The sequence below is a fragment of the Chroicocephalus ridibundus genome, chromosome 3, assembly GCF_963924245.1.
Source record: "Chroicocephalus ridibundus chromosome 3, bChrRid1.1, whole genome shotgun sequence".
Classification (NCBI taxonomy): domain Eukaryota; kingdom Metazoa; phylum Chordata; class Aves; order Charadriiformes; family Laridae; genus Chroicocephalus; species Chroicocephalus ridibundus.
The window spans coordinates 17,203,678-17,221,231 of NC_086286.1; the positions used below are offsets into that span (position 1 = coordinate 17,203,678).

General features: G+C 41.2%; 1 protein-coding gene across 9 annotated transcripts in view; it reads left to right on the plus strand.

Moving 5' to 3' along the window:
• The window catches only part of CDC42BPA (CDC42 binding protein kinase alpha), a 186,792-nt gene extending 173,462 nt beyond the window's left edge, over positions 1-13,330 (plus strand). For 4 of the 9 annotated variants that reach the window (XM_063328162.1, XM_063328163.1, XM_063328164.1 and 1 more), the window contains 4 exons: positions 3,583-3,651; positions 8,917-9,034; positions 9,990-10,147; positions 11,358-13,330. In XM_063328162.1, the coding sequence (XP_063184232.1) occupies positions 3,583-3,651; positions 8,917-9,034; positions 9,990-10,147; positions 11,358-11,489 (477 nt within the window). In that variant the 3' untranslated portion in view covers positions 11,490-13,330. Of the gene's footprint in view, positions 1-3,582; positions 3,652-3,791; positions 3,999-8,916; positions 9,035-9,989; positions 10,148-11,357 lie in introns of those variants that run through there. The other 5 variants (XM_063328169.1, XM_063328168.1, XM_063328170.1 and 2 more) reach the window with 3 other exon arrangements.
• Positions 13,331-17,554: the final 4,224 nt, after the last annotated feature.

A 17,554-nucleotide genomic window follows, 5' to 3' on the forward strand; every position in this document is an offset into this window, starting at 1 on the left:
TGCTTGTTCCATTGCTGCAGCTTCTATTTAAAGGTACTGTTAAAAACTCATTTTTGCAAGTAGGTATCAATCTTAACGCTGGGAGATGTCACTGCAGATAAAGCAAATTTGACGTGTATTTTTCCAGCAGCTCCTTGCAGTATCGTACTGTATTTGTATTCATAACATAACGGATACAGAATCATGGGACTTGAAAGTGTGTGAATTTGAAAGCGTAACTTGAGGTTAGGAAATAAATGTTCTGTCTAGAGCTACTTCGATCCAGACAGCTGGTTCTTTTCCAGCAGCTTCCTGTAAGGTATTTGACTGGAATAAGTTTTCATTTAGTCTTTTCCAAACTACCTACTTAGTTCCTCAGGCACAAAAATAGAAGAAACGTAATTGTGCGTGTGTGTGATCTCATGTATTGAGTCAAATGTTTTATTTGAAAAATAAATTTAGAATTAAAAGAAAGGACATTCCATGGAGAATCAGTACACAAGGTAAAGAATACTCATCTAACCCTGCGTACAGTTCATCTATATGGTGGTTTCTTTACAAGGACATGGAATTATTTCACTAGATTCATGCCTTGTCCAAAAATGTGAATAGATTTTCTTTATTATTTTTTTGGGTGCTTCTTAGTATGTGTAACGTTTTTGCAGCTGGAACTTCATCTTCGTATTTTTAAATAGATTAGTATGTTTCAGAAGAAGTATTTAAAGAACCTGTGGGAAAGATCACAGCATTTTACTTTGCGAATGCCTCTTTCTGTTTATGGAAGTGGAGAATAAAATCCGGTTTCGCATTTGAAGAGGGCTACCACTAGGGGGAGCAAGTAGTGCAAGGCCAGTAGTTTCCCCACATTATCCAACTATTTTAGGTGATAGAGCTTCTTTCTTTATGAGATACAGGAATGCAGAAAGTGTATGAAAGAATGCAGTTTCTTCCGACTTATTTGAGTAACTTCAAATTTGGCTGGATGTACTGATACAGATTTCTTCATTCAGCATGATCCAACTTTAGAGAGTTTAATTTGTGTTGTAAATGTACAAAATGAAAATTGGGTAAATGGAATGTTTTAAACTCTTTCAGGCTATTTGATATGTTGTATCAGATGCCTATATATGTGCAACATATCTGTCTGCATGTGATTGCCCTCGCTGATGCAGCCACACAAGGGGGAAAGATGCTTTCTCTGTGCGTTGTTTCTAAGGCCTTGGTGTGCAATAGGCACATGACATGAACAGTGAGATACGTTTATGGCAAATTGGAGCCTATTAACTTAGTCCCACCTTGTTCTCTCCATGAATGGACAGCCTAGACTTCAGTATAGCCCTGTGTTGGTGCAGAAATGAACGTGCCCAAGGCTCAGAGTGAGATCAGATTTAAGAGAGAAAATATTAGAGGTTGTCAGGCAATTGTAAATTTGCATCCTTCTTTTCTTCATGGTGAGTAGTTACTCAGGGTCTGACTTTGACAACCAAGTTTGTGGGCTACAACACAACAGAAACCAGAAGTTCTTGTTTGCTATTAACAGAGCCGTTATCAGTACATATTTGTATTTTATTGATGTGGATACTAGATCTGGGTCATTGTCTTGTTTTGTACAATTTAGAATCGTTCCTGTTAGTATATCCCCAAACTTATTTATTTACATGTTTTTCTTCCCTAGCAGCCTGTCACCAATTAACTGGCCGCACAGTCTGGCCTCCCTTCTGCCCTCTTGTCCCTTGAAGCCACTTTATCGTGGATGCTCCTTTGTAGTGAAGATCTGAAATCTGGAACTGCACTTACTGCAGCACAGACCACCTCTCTGTGTACATCAGATGTACAGGATTGATTTTGCTTTCATATTCTGCATGCCTAAGTATTTTACATACAAAAGCTAGTCTTGACTGCCATTATATTTGAACGTTATGCTTCAGTTTGACCTCATTATACATGAGCCATTATACTTCCATTCTAGGTGATGTGTGAAGCTTTGCTTGTTTCAAATGAGAAACTTCTAGAGTAAATGAATACTTATGCATATTTGGTATTCTTTAAAGAAAGTGGGAGTCCCATGCATGCATGCATCTAATGATGGAGTCCATGGACAAAGTTCCGTGGAGGATATTTTTAAAAATGTTGCCATATCCTGGCTTTCTTACATTCATGAATGCTGGCTAAATATTTTCATGGTCTGCAACTGGCCTACCCTCTGCTTTTTAGCTTGTGATTTTAGACACTCCCTTTTCTCCCTTATTGGCTTTTAGGAACGTAGCTGGCTTTGCTGCCAGTTCTCTGTTGTGAGCAGATGACTCAGCAAAGTCTGCTTTCCTGGACCATTCTTGGAATGGTGGCTTCTTGTACTGATATTTAGATGCTGCTAAACTTACTAATAACAATTTAATGTATATTATGTCTTATATGCCATACTGTGAGTAATTAATGTTTTGGTTAACATGCAAAGCCTCATAATGACTGTGTGTTTTTTTAAAAAAAAGTTGGATTTCACCAGCTGAAATTAAGAGAACAGTAACAGTAATGTTTGATAATATGTATTGGGATGCGACTTAATGTTCTTCCAGACTTTAATACGTGCCACATACAAAAAGTAGTGCCTTAGGTTTAGCGGAGGGGCAAGTTGTATTTTTACCATATTTTATTTTTTTTAAGTCCTAACATTTCTAATGTTACTCAGATCTGTTTGTTTTAAGGTAATGAAATCAGTTGGATAAGGGGAGGAGGAACTTAGAAGTTAGAAATTAGAAAAGGTGTTCTGATTTGCTGATGGCCGTTGGGTAAACCATCCCCTCGCAGGCTGACCTCCTGAACGTGTACAGATGGCACAGGGAGGGAGCTTTGAAATGCTCTTCCATTCAATCTGGATTTAGGTGACTTTAAATTACAAGAGCACTTACGTCAGCACATTCTGTAGAGATGAATTAGAAACTTTCTGTTTAACGTGCAGGATTATTTCTCCCCTCTCTTTCTTTGTATCACATTGTGGGAGCATGTTGCTCAGTTGACCTATTAAAGATGTTTGAATTTCCCAATACTTTTGCACCTTATCTGCTAAGGGCCTAGTCTTCTGCAGCGCAGAGATGGTGGTGCAAAGTCTGTTCATCACAAAAGCGCTGTCAGGCTTCAGTGAGTGTGCAGAAGGACATAGGCCTTGTGTTGTCTGTCTACAGCAGAGTAAATTGTCCCAGTTGTCTGACACTAACCAGTTCACCTTCCCACCTGACTTGTGTCCCTCTCCTGTCGAAACACTGTTCCCTCCTGTTAGAAATACTGTGTGTTTGTTGTATGGGTGATACTTAATTTTAACGGAATCGCTAAAATGCATGAATAACAGAAGGAAATCTCTTACAATCTTTAACTGTTGTGTATTCTCATCTTTTCTTCTCCCCACAACCATCTCACCTGTGTTCACCTTCCTTTGTTTGTGTTATCTCTATTTTAGATTGTAAGCTCCTCAAGGCAGGGAACTGATGCTTCTCAACTGTCTGTAAAGCACCTTTTACAACTGCAGTGCTCTTTGAAATATCAAATAATAATAAATATTAGAATCGATTCCCAATGAGTTAAAAGTTTTATTTGTTTTTGATGTTTTAGCAACAGCAAGGGTGGCAGGCCCGTATGACACCATGTAAGGAAGGTGCTCAGAGGACTGGGGGTGACAATGTAAGAACCTGTGTGTTGGCGGGCGAGCAGGGCTGCTCTTTGGCTGTCCTTCCGTGTTTGACTGCTCTTGCGGACTGCTGTTGCCGATGTAACCTGTACAACCATCCTTCATTGCTTTCTCTCTCTGTTGTCTTTGATAGCAGCGTTCCCCTTATCAATTCCCTCATCATCACTCCCGTCTGATCTCCTCTCCGAGCAACTTTGAGCACATCTACCACATGACTGTTAATTCAGCCGAAAAATTCCTCTCTTACGATTCCATAAACCCTGCATTTTCCCCGCCTCCACGCTCTGTCCTCGGTACTCCAGACTTTATGACTCTGAGGGTATGAACGGCTGAGTCAGGTGTTCACTCTACTAACATTGTGTGGTTTTCCTTTTGCCTGGCTATTAACATGGGAGAAAAACCCTTGTAAGCGGTCTCCTTCACCCCTTAACTTTCTTCTGTCCCAGCTGATTTATTTTCTGCTATCAGCTGTGGTCTTTCCACAGCTCTGACGTGCCAAGAAACAGATACTTCATGGCTTTAAAAAAAGAAGAGAAGTGTGTAACAACTGGGCTGAACCTTTTTGCTATGAGAATCGCATTTTTAATCAATGAGGAAGGATGTGGGAATTTTGAGTGATAAGTTATCTGTTCCAGAGGGTTCATCGTTCAGCAGTCAGTGGCAGGATGTTGTGTATCAGGTTGCATTAAGAAAAGGTTTTGGATCTGTCTGTGTTGGACCAAACTTTCAAACTATTTGTTTGTGATGAAATCACGTGGAGTGCAAGAATTTTTACATGCTACTGTACACAGATTGAGACACGAGTTGTGCCTCAGAGAGTTTCTAGGTTAAAGTAAATAAGTGAAGTTAGAACATGTACAAGCAGGATCAGAACTTAAAGATAATGGTAACTTGCTGATGTAGAACCTCTTAGTCCTGGCAGCTTTAAGCAGAGGCTGAGGTAAGATACCGTTCTGTAGATATCCTTCCAGTTGGAAATGTAAATTGTGGGGATGGAAGCGGTCTTTTCTTTTTTCTTGTATTGTGCATCCTGGTGTGACTACGTGGGGGTTGCTGGGTCCTATAGAAATACAAGCCACACTACAACAGACACACAGGTACATGCTGTGCATTGTAATTGTGTACCGTGCTGTGGCCTGCAGTTTTGCTTGGGACAGATTCGCAGATAAATCGGGAATAATTTGTGAGGTAGATGTATGTGATGGTGGTTGGTTGCTCAGGGTTTGTTATGGGTCTGAGCCACGTCCGTTGCTGTAATGGAAACGCTGCTGTTGGTTTCTGTGGCCTTTGGACACACTTCAGACATGCAAGGCAAACCTTCACAGCCAGACTGCTTTGAGTGCCTTTTGGTTGCTGTTCTAGATCCCTATCACTGAGAAAGGTTTTGGATACATACCTGCATATACTACAGAGAATTTAAAAATGTAGGAGGAAAATTAATCTCTTCCATACAGCTCCAAAACAAATTTGTGTGGCTAAGCTTTGGCTGGTCATGTGCATGGTTGTGTGTCGCTATTGTGAAGTCCCAATTGTCACAACTGTTAGTATTCAAAAATAAAGTTGCAGTGTTTTGGAAAACGTGCCCTGTGATGACAGGTCTGCATCCATCCTGGCGTTTCTGGTATGAGGGGAGATGCAAATACACAAAAGGAATGCTGTATTGAAATGCAAAAAAAAATAATATTGTTAAGCCAAATTGAAATTTGTTGTATTTCAGTTCTCATTTAATAGGTGTTTTTTAATCCAGCTGTACTGCAAAATTTTCTGTTTGATATGCAGTGATGTATCACCGGCCTGTGACCCACCCTCTACCTTCCTTTTCTCATGTGAGTAGTCTCCCTGGGATCAGTAAGGAATGACCCCTGGTATTTCAGACAGTAACTCTTAATTTTTGCTTTAGGAGCATCCTTCATCCTAATGTTGCAGCCTACTGGCATAAATTGGAGGGGGAAAAAAAAGTGACGTGGGCAACCTGGAGTGTTGAGATCTTGTACCTGTTAGCTCCTTAGAGCACTAGAGGTTGTCTTGTATGAAGAAAAGCGTTTGTCTCCTTTGTGGCCTCAGGATAGAGATGCTGTAAGCTGTATGGAAAGCAAGGCTGTGAGTTTTGGTTTTGTGTCTTGTCCATCCTCCCTTCATGGTTAGAGGGTTTAGTATAAGAAGAATAGCACTCCCTCTGAGGTGACCCCGGTCCCAGGTACGGATGGGATATTGGAACCAAAACAGCATGGAATCCATAGGGGAGTTGAAAAATGACCCGTTAGAGTAGGCTTTTAGAATTAAAAGCTCAGGTTTATAATGTATATTTTATATATATATAATATATATATATTAAAAAATAAATAATAAACAGAACACTACTTTAAAACAAAAAAACCCCAAACAACAAGAAGCAGCATGACGGGCAGAGAGAAACATAGGCAAACAATTTCCAGTGGGTGTTGTAACTTTAGTTAGACCCTGTATGTATGTTCTCGCCCCACTGCCTGAGCAGGCAGCGTGGGAGCAGTTACTGTGGTTGGGAGAGCTGAGGCTTGGTAAGACTGCAGAGCCCTGAGCATAGCAGTGATTGCGGGTACATAACCCACAGCTCCACAGCAGCTCCGTTCCCTGGCTGGGAATGGGATGCACCGAACTTATTTGGGTCTTTCACCCCGTTTCACAGTGATTAACTTTGCTCAGCAAGCAGCTTCTCTACTGCTGATTTTTTTTTCTCTTCTCTCATCTTTCTCCATCTGGTTCAGTAGTGGGAATGAATTTTCCTGCTAGGATTTGAATTGTTGGTCTAAATGAGGGGGTTTTCTCTCTTTAAGTAGAGCAAGCTCAGATTTCTTCTTTTTTAATTTCTTTTTAACTTGCTGCATTTTGCTGCTTTATAACTACTGCTAATAATTGCCGTTTATTTTTCTTTGAATCCCCTTTCTACATCATGCGCATATCACTTCCAGGGATTTTGGTCCAAAATGCCAGGGTCTCTGGCGTGTGCTTGTTTTATTTTTAGAACAAAGAACAATGAAAGATTTGCTTTGTGAAGAAACTTTCTACGAGGAATTACATGGACTTTGCAAACTGAGGTCATGGAAAAAAAATATCATTAGAATGCACTATTAAAATAAATGAGGCTTTTTCACACACCCACCCATTCCCTCCTTCCCCTGATGCCTGTATGTTGTCTGCTCAGTCACTGCCAAGGAGGTTAATTGCCTTATCATTAAGTACAATAGTTCTCTTTGCAAAATGAATCATTGTGGGTTTATACAAGTACAAAAGACCTTCCTTGCAAAGTGTACTAACCTCAGTGCAGGGGTTTGGATGGTGGTGCACTTGGCTTTCCTTTGTTTCTCAAAACACAGCAGTAACTTATTCCTTAGCCCTTTAGTTCCTTTGTGTATTGCCAGGGGAGCCTCCCTTGTTCATGTACAGCCAGGATGCTCATGCTCTGATCTGTAACTCAGATTGTTTATTGCGTGGGGAAGGACACAGGAGCAGAAATTTAGCGTTTTGTACTCCAAAGTAGGATGGTGGTTTTCATTTTTAAAAAAAAAAAAGGGGGGAGGAGGAAGGTAAGCAAGAGACAGCAGTATGATCCCGTAAATGATTTAAGAGACTCTTTTAAGCCTTCAGGTATAAATCCTCATTGAGAATAGTGCAGCAATGAATGAGGGGAGAATTAAACAGGGCTTTTTCATTTGTAAGGTCTCTGATTCTGTTTTGTTGGTGTTTAAGAGAGATCTGGGAACAAGAGGATATATTTTACTTCTTTCTTGCTTGTTGCATGTTAAAAATTGGCCACTTCTAGCCCACTGGGAGAATAAGAAGCAAAGGGCTGACTCTAAGAGCAAAGGGGTCTGTTACAGCAATGACTCTAAGGATCATTGTAAGACTGGATTGACAGCAGGTTGGTAACAATTATCTGATAAAGTCTGAATTGTATAAAATCTGTTCATTACAAAGCCTCTATTTAATTATCCATTTTAAAATACATATAGAGAAATGGGTAGTATTTGAGGGTCTCTGAGAATACCCTTGTTGGGGGGTGGAATCTTCGTTCTAGTTTGAAATTTCCGTAACATCTTACCTTAAAAAGACATTGCAATTGCAACTGTTGTTTGATGTGTGACTGCTTTATCTCAGAGTGAGGATGAGGAAATAATTAAATATAAATAGGAAGAAATTAACAGTTATTGCAGGGGGTGTTTTTTAAAGGGGAAATAGAGTAATGCTCAGAGCTACCTGCAGTTCTTTTCACATTCTGCATCTATAAAGGTTGCAAATCATGTTAGGAGCAGGATGAAGTCTCATATTTAACCAGAGATGAAATGATACGCATGGGCATTAGAAAGTCCCTCTGGGCTCAGAAGCCAGCTCATATACAGAGATGGGCGAAATAAACTGAGAAGCCTTTTCCCCAAAGGTCAGCTGTAAGTTAACAGAAGCAGGAATAAAGTCTCCCAGAACTCATTTCAAAGTACCCTTTTCCCTTCTTTTAAAGACAACTTATGTTTAAGGATCTACCACTTCCAAATAGAGAAATTGTGTTTTATCTCTTTTCTCAGTAAAGGACGAACTCCAGTCCAGTAACTTACAATTTAGAAAATCACACTGGAACTCTCAGGATGCAAAACAGGAGCGATAATCAAAATACACAGAAAAACAGTGGCATGTGCTCTGGGCATCCTCTTTGAGCAGGCTGAAAACAGGAGTCTGATTCTCATTTTGGCTCAACTGGTGGAGGTCTGGAGTAATGCTGTTAATACATTTGGAATTTGGAATTGAAATACAGATTGATCCACTATGTGTTCATAAATCTGCAGGCATTAGGCATTAACATGGTTATTGTATAAAGTTACACATGCATGGCACAAATGATGGCATCAAAGAGAGAAATTTTAATAAGACCCATGGAAGCTTGTGTTCAGACAGAATGCAATATGCGATATAACACGAATATATCTATAGCAGCTTAATTAGGCTTGCAAACCATCCTTTTGAGGAAATTCTTTAATTATTAGACGTACTCTTTCAGTTGTCTGCATATGTCCATGTAATTCAGCACTTCACTATCGCGTTGCGTGTGCTTCCAGTCTCTGCACTAAACTGCAGAATATTATTTTGCACATTTTGCTGACTTGCTGCCCAGATAATTCAGCTCCGGTAAGGTTGGGGTTTTAATGTATTTTGGGGCCTTCCTTCATAACATCCAGGGTTGAGCCAGCAGTCAATAAGTAAACATGTCGTTGTGTGTGTCTGCATTGCAGAATCTTCGGCCTCAGGAAAGTCGGACCGTATTCAGTGGCTCTGTCAGTATTCCATCGATCACGAAATCCCGCACAGAACCAGGACGATCGATGAGCGCAAGCAGCGGGTTAGCAGCACGTAAGCAAACAGAACTGTGTTGCTTCGGGGTCTATGCACAAGTATGTTTAGGGAAACGGCTACTTGCATTTGCTTCTATCCATCCTGGCACCAGACAGGATTTTCGGAAGTGATGGCTGACTGTATTCCCATTGAGGGCAAGCACAGTATTTTAATCTTGCTTTCAAAGGAGCACATGAATAAGCAGCTAGGGCTTTTGAGAGTCCCACATTTGCAATTTGTCAAATTTTTAAAACTGATGTTAGGATTAAAATTACATTCTTACCCTTGGGACTGCTTTGCTGCTGCGTACGCGTCTTAAATCAGTGGCAAGTTGTTCACAAGCTCCATGTTTATTACATTTGTTGCTGAACTGTGTAGAGCTCTTGATGCCTCTCTTGTTGCTGGTGCAAAAAGAAAGCCGGCTGCTGGTATGGAAGAGTTGCATTGCATTGGAAACACCTTTCCTAGTGCTGCCGTCCTGCCTTTGCGTGCCAGAATCAGCACAGTGACTAAACAATGGACCGTGTGAAAATAGAGGCAAGACTGGTGTCCCAGCTCTTCTAATTGTATTTTCCCTTCCTGTGGCACGTGCCGTGTTTGTTGCACGTTGCCAACTGCTTGCAGATAGCCTGTGTCTGCTGTGGTCTGTACCTGCCGGTACAACCCATCTGCTCCCTGGGAAAAAGGCCACTGGAACTAGGCTGCCACCACAGTAGTTGTCGGAACATAGTGACTGTGTCTGTGCTGGGTAAAGTGTGCTAATGCTGACGTGCCAAGGGAGGGACCAGAGTATCCCTAGGAAAAACTGCAGCCGGCAGCAGACAAGATAAAAGCCCACACAGCCTGCAAGCCATGAGCTGAGCATCTTGGGACCTGCTGGAGGAAAGCAAAACTAACCAGAGAAATAGCTAACAAATTTCTAGTACCTTGAATGGGCGTCTGTAATGCAGTTTAATTCCTCCGTACATTTTAGGATCGTCTGCACAAAACGGCAGTGCTTTGCGGAGGGAATTCTCAGGAGGTAGCTACGGAGCAAAGCGTCAGCCTATGGCATCACCCTCAGATGGTTCCTTATCCTCTGGTGGCCTGGACCAAGGCAGCGATGCACCAACAAGGGACTATGAGCGAGAGGTGAGTGATAAGAGAAAGAGGAGAAAATTTTAAGTCTGTTGATAAAGATGAGGAAGATAAATTCTGTCACGGTTTGTCTACAAGTTTGGGAGTCACCGACAATGAAAATTTGGATTTCCTGTATTTCTAGCCATCCTGACAAGAAACTTTGGTCAAACTGTGTCAACTGTGGTCCTGGTATTTAACATGCAGAAAACTCTCTCTGTGCTCCTTACCTGGAGATATGTGGGTACTGAGGCTCCCGAAAATACAGTCCCAGTAGAGTAACAGCTTGATAGTGACCTGTCACAGCTTGAAGTGGTGATATTCCTTCTGCCCTTTATTTGCAAAGACTCTAAAGCTATCTTAGCAACCATTTCACAGGAGACGTTTTGTACTCAGAGTGCCTGAAGTTAACAAGGTAATTTAAGAATTATCATATAATAATTTCATTTGGAGCAGAAACTGGATTTAGTAATTTATATTCTGTGCAGAACAAGACTATCATTATGATAGAACTGCAGTGCTAACTTAGTGCTAAACTCAGTTCCTCCAACCAAGAATATTTTACATGGGAGGGTTCAATCTGAGGTTGGGCAGCAAAACTTCCCCATCCCATTTTCTTACCAAGGAGTGGGAAAATTAGAGATCACAGAGGCTTTTCATGGTACTGAATATATCCTTTCAGTTGAAGCTGGAGGGCAACCCAAACTCAAGCTGAGACATAGTTGCATTCTGCTGTAGTCTGGAAGATCCAACAGGAGTAACTTGATTAGGATGATTTGAATTAATATCCTGGGAGTGACACAGAAGAGGTAGCTGTGATGAAGCCCATACCATAAAGATTGCTCAGTTTAGTGCAAGAGCATCTCAGATCATAATCTATGAAAAGGCAGGAGCCATTGTAGCTTCACAGGCAACCTGAAGTTGCACACTCTGCTGACCAAGAGGCCCTTGGCAACATGCAGACTGCAAGAATCCCACAGGTGCTGTGTCCTTATGTCAGCATCAGTTAAGCCTGCTGAAACAGAGTGATCTGACCGCTTACTTTTAAGGCTCCCCAGACCAGGAAATTCCGAGCAAAAAAAAAAAAATTCCTCCGAATTTTTGGACACAAGCAAAATACATGGAGACCCTTGAATCCAGTCACCGGTTGCTCAGTCACCTTCACTCACTCTCGGACTTACTATCCTGTTACTTACTGGTGTTCTTCTGTGTCTTTGGGCTGCAGGACTCTGACTCTCCGAGACATTCTACTGCATCGAACAGCTCCAACCTCAGCAGCCCTCCCAGCCCGGTTTCTCCTCACAAGACCAAGAGCCTCTCCCTGGAGAGCTCTGACCACGTGAGTTGGGACTCATGAACTGCTTCAGCATTCAGATTTGACATCACAGCAGCTTGCTGTCCCCATGGCTGTCCCCTTCACTCGTTCCAGTTCTCACCTTCATCATCCTAACCCTCCCCATTCCCTGTCTGAAAGTGATCTGGGAGTGGGGTACAGAGGAAGGTAAAAGCTGGTTGTCTTCAGCACCGTTTGGCACTGCCTCACCCTCCCTTCCCCAGATTTGACAGCAGCGAACGAGCAACGCTAGGGTGTTGGTAAATATCAGATGCTGTAGATTTGTATTAGTATTGGTTTCATTTTTGTGGTTACAGCTGCTTCATTTTTCAAGACATATTTATCCCACCCCCTGTTCCACTTCCCAAAAAGTAGCTTAAGTAGACCAGACCAGTATCAACAAGAGAAAATTCAGAGGGATTTTGTTTTCATACAATAGCTCGTTGTACTGTACAAAAGTAGCACAGAGACTCCTTCCCCTGCGTGGGGAATGATCAGTATGTCAGAGGCACATAAAAGCTTTCAGCCACCACGTTTGAATGTCAATCTGATTGTCGCCAGCAAATCCTTATTGATTAAAATGATGCATATTTTACTACAGTACAGAGTTTAAATAAATACGCAGATGTTAGAGTAAAATACGTATGTATATATTCAAAGAAAAAAAGCGTTGTGTATGCAGCAGAAGATGGATGCTTATTTAAGAGAGCCTTTAATTTAAGATTTGTGTTGTCCCTGTTTTCATGCTTGGTAATATACAGACTTGGAGGCCTGGCCTAAAACTTTTTGCAGGACAGATATTCCTTTTGCGTAGCACTCGCTGCACTGCCAGGAGAGGTCCCTGCAGTGCTTTCACGTTTCTTTACTTCTGGCGGTAGCATAAGTGAAACTGTAATTCCTACTTTCATGTTAATCCCCATCCTTTGCAAAAACGACAATGATTGGAAAGCAACCCCCTGCCCCGACAACCAAGGGCACCAGTCAGCCAGGTGGCTGCCCTGGTTTCTTGTGTGCCGGCTGCGCGGCTGAGGAACCTTACGGCATGCTACAGTAGAGGTCCTTAAGGCAGCAAGGGAGTTCGATGCAGCAGGAAAACTTTCCCTGGGTCAGTCTTTGACCAGATTTAACTCAGAAGGGAGCAGTTTTCCGCATCTCCTTGACCATCCCTAACCAGAAAACTGTTACTGTTGTTACCAAATACTAGTTGCTAATGCACATCAGCCAAATGAGTGCCCTTAGCCCGAAGCTAGCCGTGGCTGGCTATGCTGTCACTGTAGCAACAAAGAACCTTGAAGACTGACCTCACACTGTTCACACTGTGGTAGTCGAAGATGCCTGGTCGCCCGCAACTGCCATGCTGGCAAGGTTGGTTTTCCTCTCCCTCCCTACCCGTGCTGTGGGTTTGTGCAATTTGCAGTTGTTCCTATGTGCTCACCTGCTGTTTGGTTCCAATAGCAGGTCAGGTTGGAGGGCAGAAAGTATTGCGGTGGAAGACAGAGCCCACTGAAGTTGCAAAAATAAATAAAAAGCTGAAGCTGGTCACGCAGTCAACAGAACAAAGTGAGAGACTGACGTACAAATAGATGGTAAGAGGAAGATGTCTCTTCTCTTTAGTGAGCAAGGCAGATGCGTTTTTCATTTGGGAGTGTGTTCAAATGAGCCTCTCTTCTCAGTAGTGTTGTTGTTGGCTTTATACTATGACCATACTCAAACATCTAAGGGCTTTTTGTATTTAGAATACTGTTTTTTGTGGGTTTCGGAAACTTGTTACAGCTCTTATTAAACCATTCCATATTCTTGCAGTAAGCAGTATATAGTGTTTCAGCCACATAGAGATGTTTGGAGTTTTCCAGTTTCTGTCTTCCCTGATAGAAGTTATAGAGGCAAGTTCAAACCATGTACAGTAATTTCCAGGTATGATCTAAATGTGAAATAGGGAATGAGACACAGATAATCTAATCCATTTAATCATGCTGGGTCTCCTAGGTAAGATTTCTCTTTCACTCTGAATCAAGAGTCCAAGTTTAAGCTCATTCAGTGTTATTTTGGGACAGGAATTCAAGACTTTTTTTTAGAAACCATCATATCAAAAGCCTGTCTCTCTCCTGTTCGGGTTTTTCAGAGTAGCAAGCTGGTTGTGTTGTTTGTTTTCACTTCAGAGCTACTACTTTTGCAAGCCTGGCATTTAATATTAAAAGCTTTAGCAAACAGCTAAGCACTTGGAATTAATTCCTCCCAGAAAAGTTTTCAGTCTTTCTGAGGGACAGATAGGCAGGACGTTATTGGCATTATTAAAATTCCACATCAGCTTCTTTTTAAAGGCTGCATATTGCTTCAACTATAGCCACTGCTTTTTCCCCACAATTCCCTCCTTTTGGTGAAGCATGTCCACACACTTTTCAAAGCCTTTGTATTTACTGTATGTTGTATTTAAACATTAATCTTATTTTGATGTTGAGAGAAGGCATTTAAACAGCAGTCATTTAAGATAGAGCAGCGTGACAGTCCCCTGAGAGAGGGTCACAGGATCTTTTTTCGATTTTTTTTTTTTTTGTTTTGCAGTTGAGCTAATGCTCTATCTGAAAATGGAACCCAAAGAGCCACGATAAAGCAAACAATTAAATCGAGTAAACCCCTATGTTTACTCTCTTACGGTGCCTGCAATCTATTGATATCAAAACCTGACATTTTCAGGCAGGGCGTAGGTCAGCTGTGTTACAAAACTAAGCTCTAGAGGATGAGAGCTCTACAGGCCTACACTGTTTGTGCACCACAGTTGCTAAGCCTCGGTAGTCTCCTTTAGGATTACTATATTTAATTGTTAGTTTGGTACTGTGCATTTTGATACACATCTGTTCAAAAGAGAAACAGCAACTGTTCTCTCAGTTGAAAAGCAAATGACCACATCGCTTATTTGAAAAGAGAAAAATTGTCCTAGGACTTGCATAGTTTTATATATTTGGGGACCATTTGATTATACACTCAATTTTAAACCACACTCATCTTTTTTTTTGTTGGTATGAACACTGAAAACATATGCATACTGTAGCTGAGCTTTTTAAATACTCATTGGGCTAGGAAAAGGAACTTGGTCATTTGAACTGTAAGACTCTTGACTGGTATCTCAAAGACAGTTGTCTCTTAAGGTTTGATGTTTGCTACTTTGCACTGTAGCATTGCTTCAACTTCACAGTTAGAGGGCTGCGTTTTGTTCAGGGAGCTTAAAACCTCCCATTGAATTTTTGACTGTAGCACGTGTTCTCTGTACACATTATGTATCTAGCTGATTTTTTCCTTTTGGCTGAGACTGAAGGTGTTTGTTTGCATTTTTGACACTGCTTAAACATATGGGTTGTTGGATTTTTGCATTTTTTGGGGTCTCTTTTGATGGCAACACAGGATCTGAATAGATTCAGGCAGCTACTAAGGATTCCAGGTTATAGAATGAAAAAGGTTTGGTAAATAGTTTTTCCCCTGCACGTGTGCGCACACAGATACGTGGCTTCCTTCCACATTTCATAAACCCAAAAGCGGGGTTATAGTACTTTCTTCTCTGTTGCCTTTGACCTGTAGAAGACAGCTGGTGGTTTCTAAAAAACATTCCCGAAGCTGTGGTGAAGTTACTTGCTTCTTTTCCTCTCCGTTAGTTGCTGTGGCTTGTTAGGAACGTGCGTTTTGCCTATTTTAACGGGTTTCAAAGCTGAGTTGGGAATGTTATCTCTTTGATTTGATTCTGATATAATTACAAGCCAGGTGTGTTATTCTCAGGTATATGGCAGAGGGAAGTTAAGGGTCTTGTCATACCAAAAAAGTCCAAAAAGCATAGCGTATTTATAGAAATGTTGTTTAACTGCACCTAGCTGATTCACAGAGCATGCATCAGCCTTTCAAAACAAAACAGTTGGAATATTAACACAGAAACAGATTCTGGCACCATATTGTCTTGTGTGGCCAGACCCTGAATGACAGGACAAACATGCTCTTGGTTAGAAAGCTGGTTTCCCATTTTATGCATGCTGTTTAATTTTAAATGAATACATTAAGGGTAAAATTTCTTGCAGTGCAAGTACCCACACCTCCTGAGCCTTAGTCTGGGAATCAAAAAGCAGCACACAGTAGCTTCTTAGTGTTTTTTTTTTTTTTGTTAATAGGAATCAGTTCCATGTAGGAAATGGGACAACTTTCTGCACTAACACAAACTGCACCCTTCCTTGTGCTTTGTGTTCACACTGCATTTGATAAACACCCCCAGAAACTGCTCTGCTGCAGGTTTTCCAGTCCAAATTCCAACTCTACTTTTTCTTTCATTCCGGCTGCAGCTCAGTACAACCTGTTTTCATTCTGCATTTAAAAAAGTCTCATCCACAGGGAAGAAATCCACAAACAAACCAGTGTTGGTATTTCAGAGCAATTATACCTGCCTTTTTATGTATGACAGTTTCATATCATTTATTTTTAAAATAAGTTTTTTAGGTTTTTCATTGTAATATTATTGTACAGTTTTGCATGGCATAGATGTAATCACTTTTTTGTTTTAGAGTATAAAAGCTGACAAGTGTGCGTGTGGGGGAAAGATTCTGCTTTTTGCCTCTTCTCACTATTTTGTTTAATGCCCTCAATGTTTTAGGGGACATTGTAAGAGATTCTCTGCTACAGAACAATGATGTAGATTCTTTTGCACAGAAATATTTAAGGTGGAAAAGTCAACAATGTAAAAATGACTTCCCACCAATATTTTATGTTGGTAACACACTTAATATTAACCTACTTTGATGTACTGCAATAAAACAGGGAACTGTTAGAAATGCAGAGGTTCTGTCTTTTTTTCCTACCTCCCCACATTAAGCTTTGAGGAGGAAATGGAAAGGGGAATAATAGCGTTCTTGAAGATAAAACCAGCATGTTGTAACTCACCTGTACAAGCACACAGCGAGAAGAAAAGAAATATATGAGAAAAATTGATTTAGCTCTAGCAACTTTCAGAAAAAACTACCAGAACCTTTTTGAAAATTCAAAAGTCAGGACACCTTTTACTTTAGTGTATTGAGCTTCATCAAGTACAGATTTCCTGACCTTTTTCTTAGGTCATCTGTTCTGTGTCAATAGCTGTAGTCGTTATTTCTGATGTTCCTCCTTCATTTAGTTGCACATCAAATGTTTCAGCTGCCCTAGTGTTAGAGGCTGAATTCTTACTTTTTTCTGAGCTACCAGCATCAAATTGACTTTCATGCATCTTTTAAGTGCATCTCAAAATACCTGTGAAATTTTGCACCTGCCCTGACCCTTTCACATTGCCCACCAGTTCCTCACAATTCAGCCTGGGATTTTCTCCATAGCAGAGACTGTCTGTGGGGACATTTTCCTCTTCATTTATTACCCTGTTGGTAAAAGTTGTAGCTTTGATTACATGCCTCAGTCCTCCCTCCCCACAGCAGGAATAGACGACTATGCCATTACTGATCCTGTGCTGCCAACAGGGCCAGACTGGGCACTAGTAATCCCCTCCAGGAACAGTCAGCATACTTCCCACTTCTTACAGGGCCACAGGCTACCTTACTCCACAGAAACTTCTAATCCTGTCCCTCTCCAGTTAAAATTATCAGTTTCTCAGCCCCCCACTGTAGCTTATGTGTATTTAAGCCATGGGCTCATCCCATTTAGGCTGCCGCATGTCTCTCCTAGCTGCTGTAACTCTGTGAAATACCATCTGTTTCCTGTGCTCTGACTTTCACAATCAGTGCTGTATTTCTGATTTCCAGGGTTCCACAGTTGCACCATCACAGCTGTGAAGGTCTTGGGAAATGGGCCTTTTATTACCAAGGGATTTGGACTTTAGAAAAGCAGAAAGCAAACTGCATGTTAAGCTTCCTGTACAGCTCCTCAGCATTCATTTTCTGTTTTGATGCAGCAGCCACGTTGACTAAAGAAAGAAGGTAGGAAAAAAATCACTGCTTCCACACGTAGCCTGAATCTTGATTCTTTAGAGTGGAAATTCCCTGTCTTCAGAGAAGAAATTGCTTCAGCTTGCCCTGTGGAACAAAGAACTGTTTTCTGCAAGAGGATTTTTCTAGAACTTAGCAGCGTGCTGC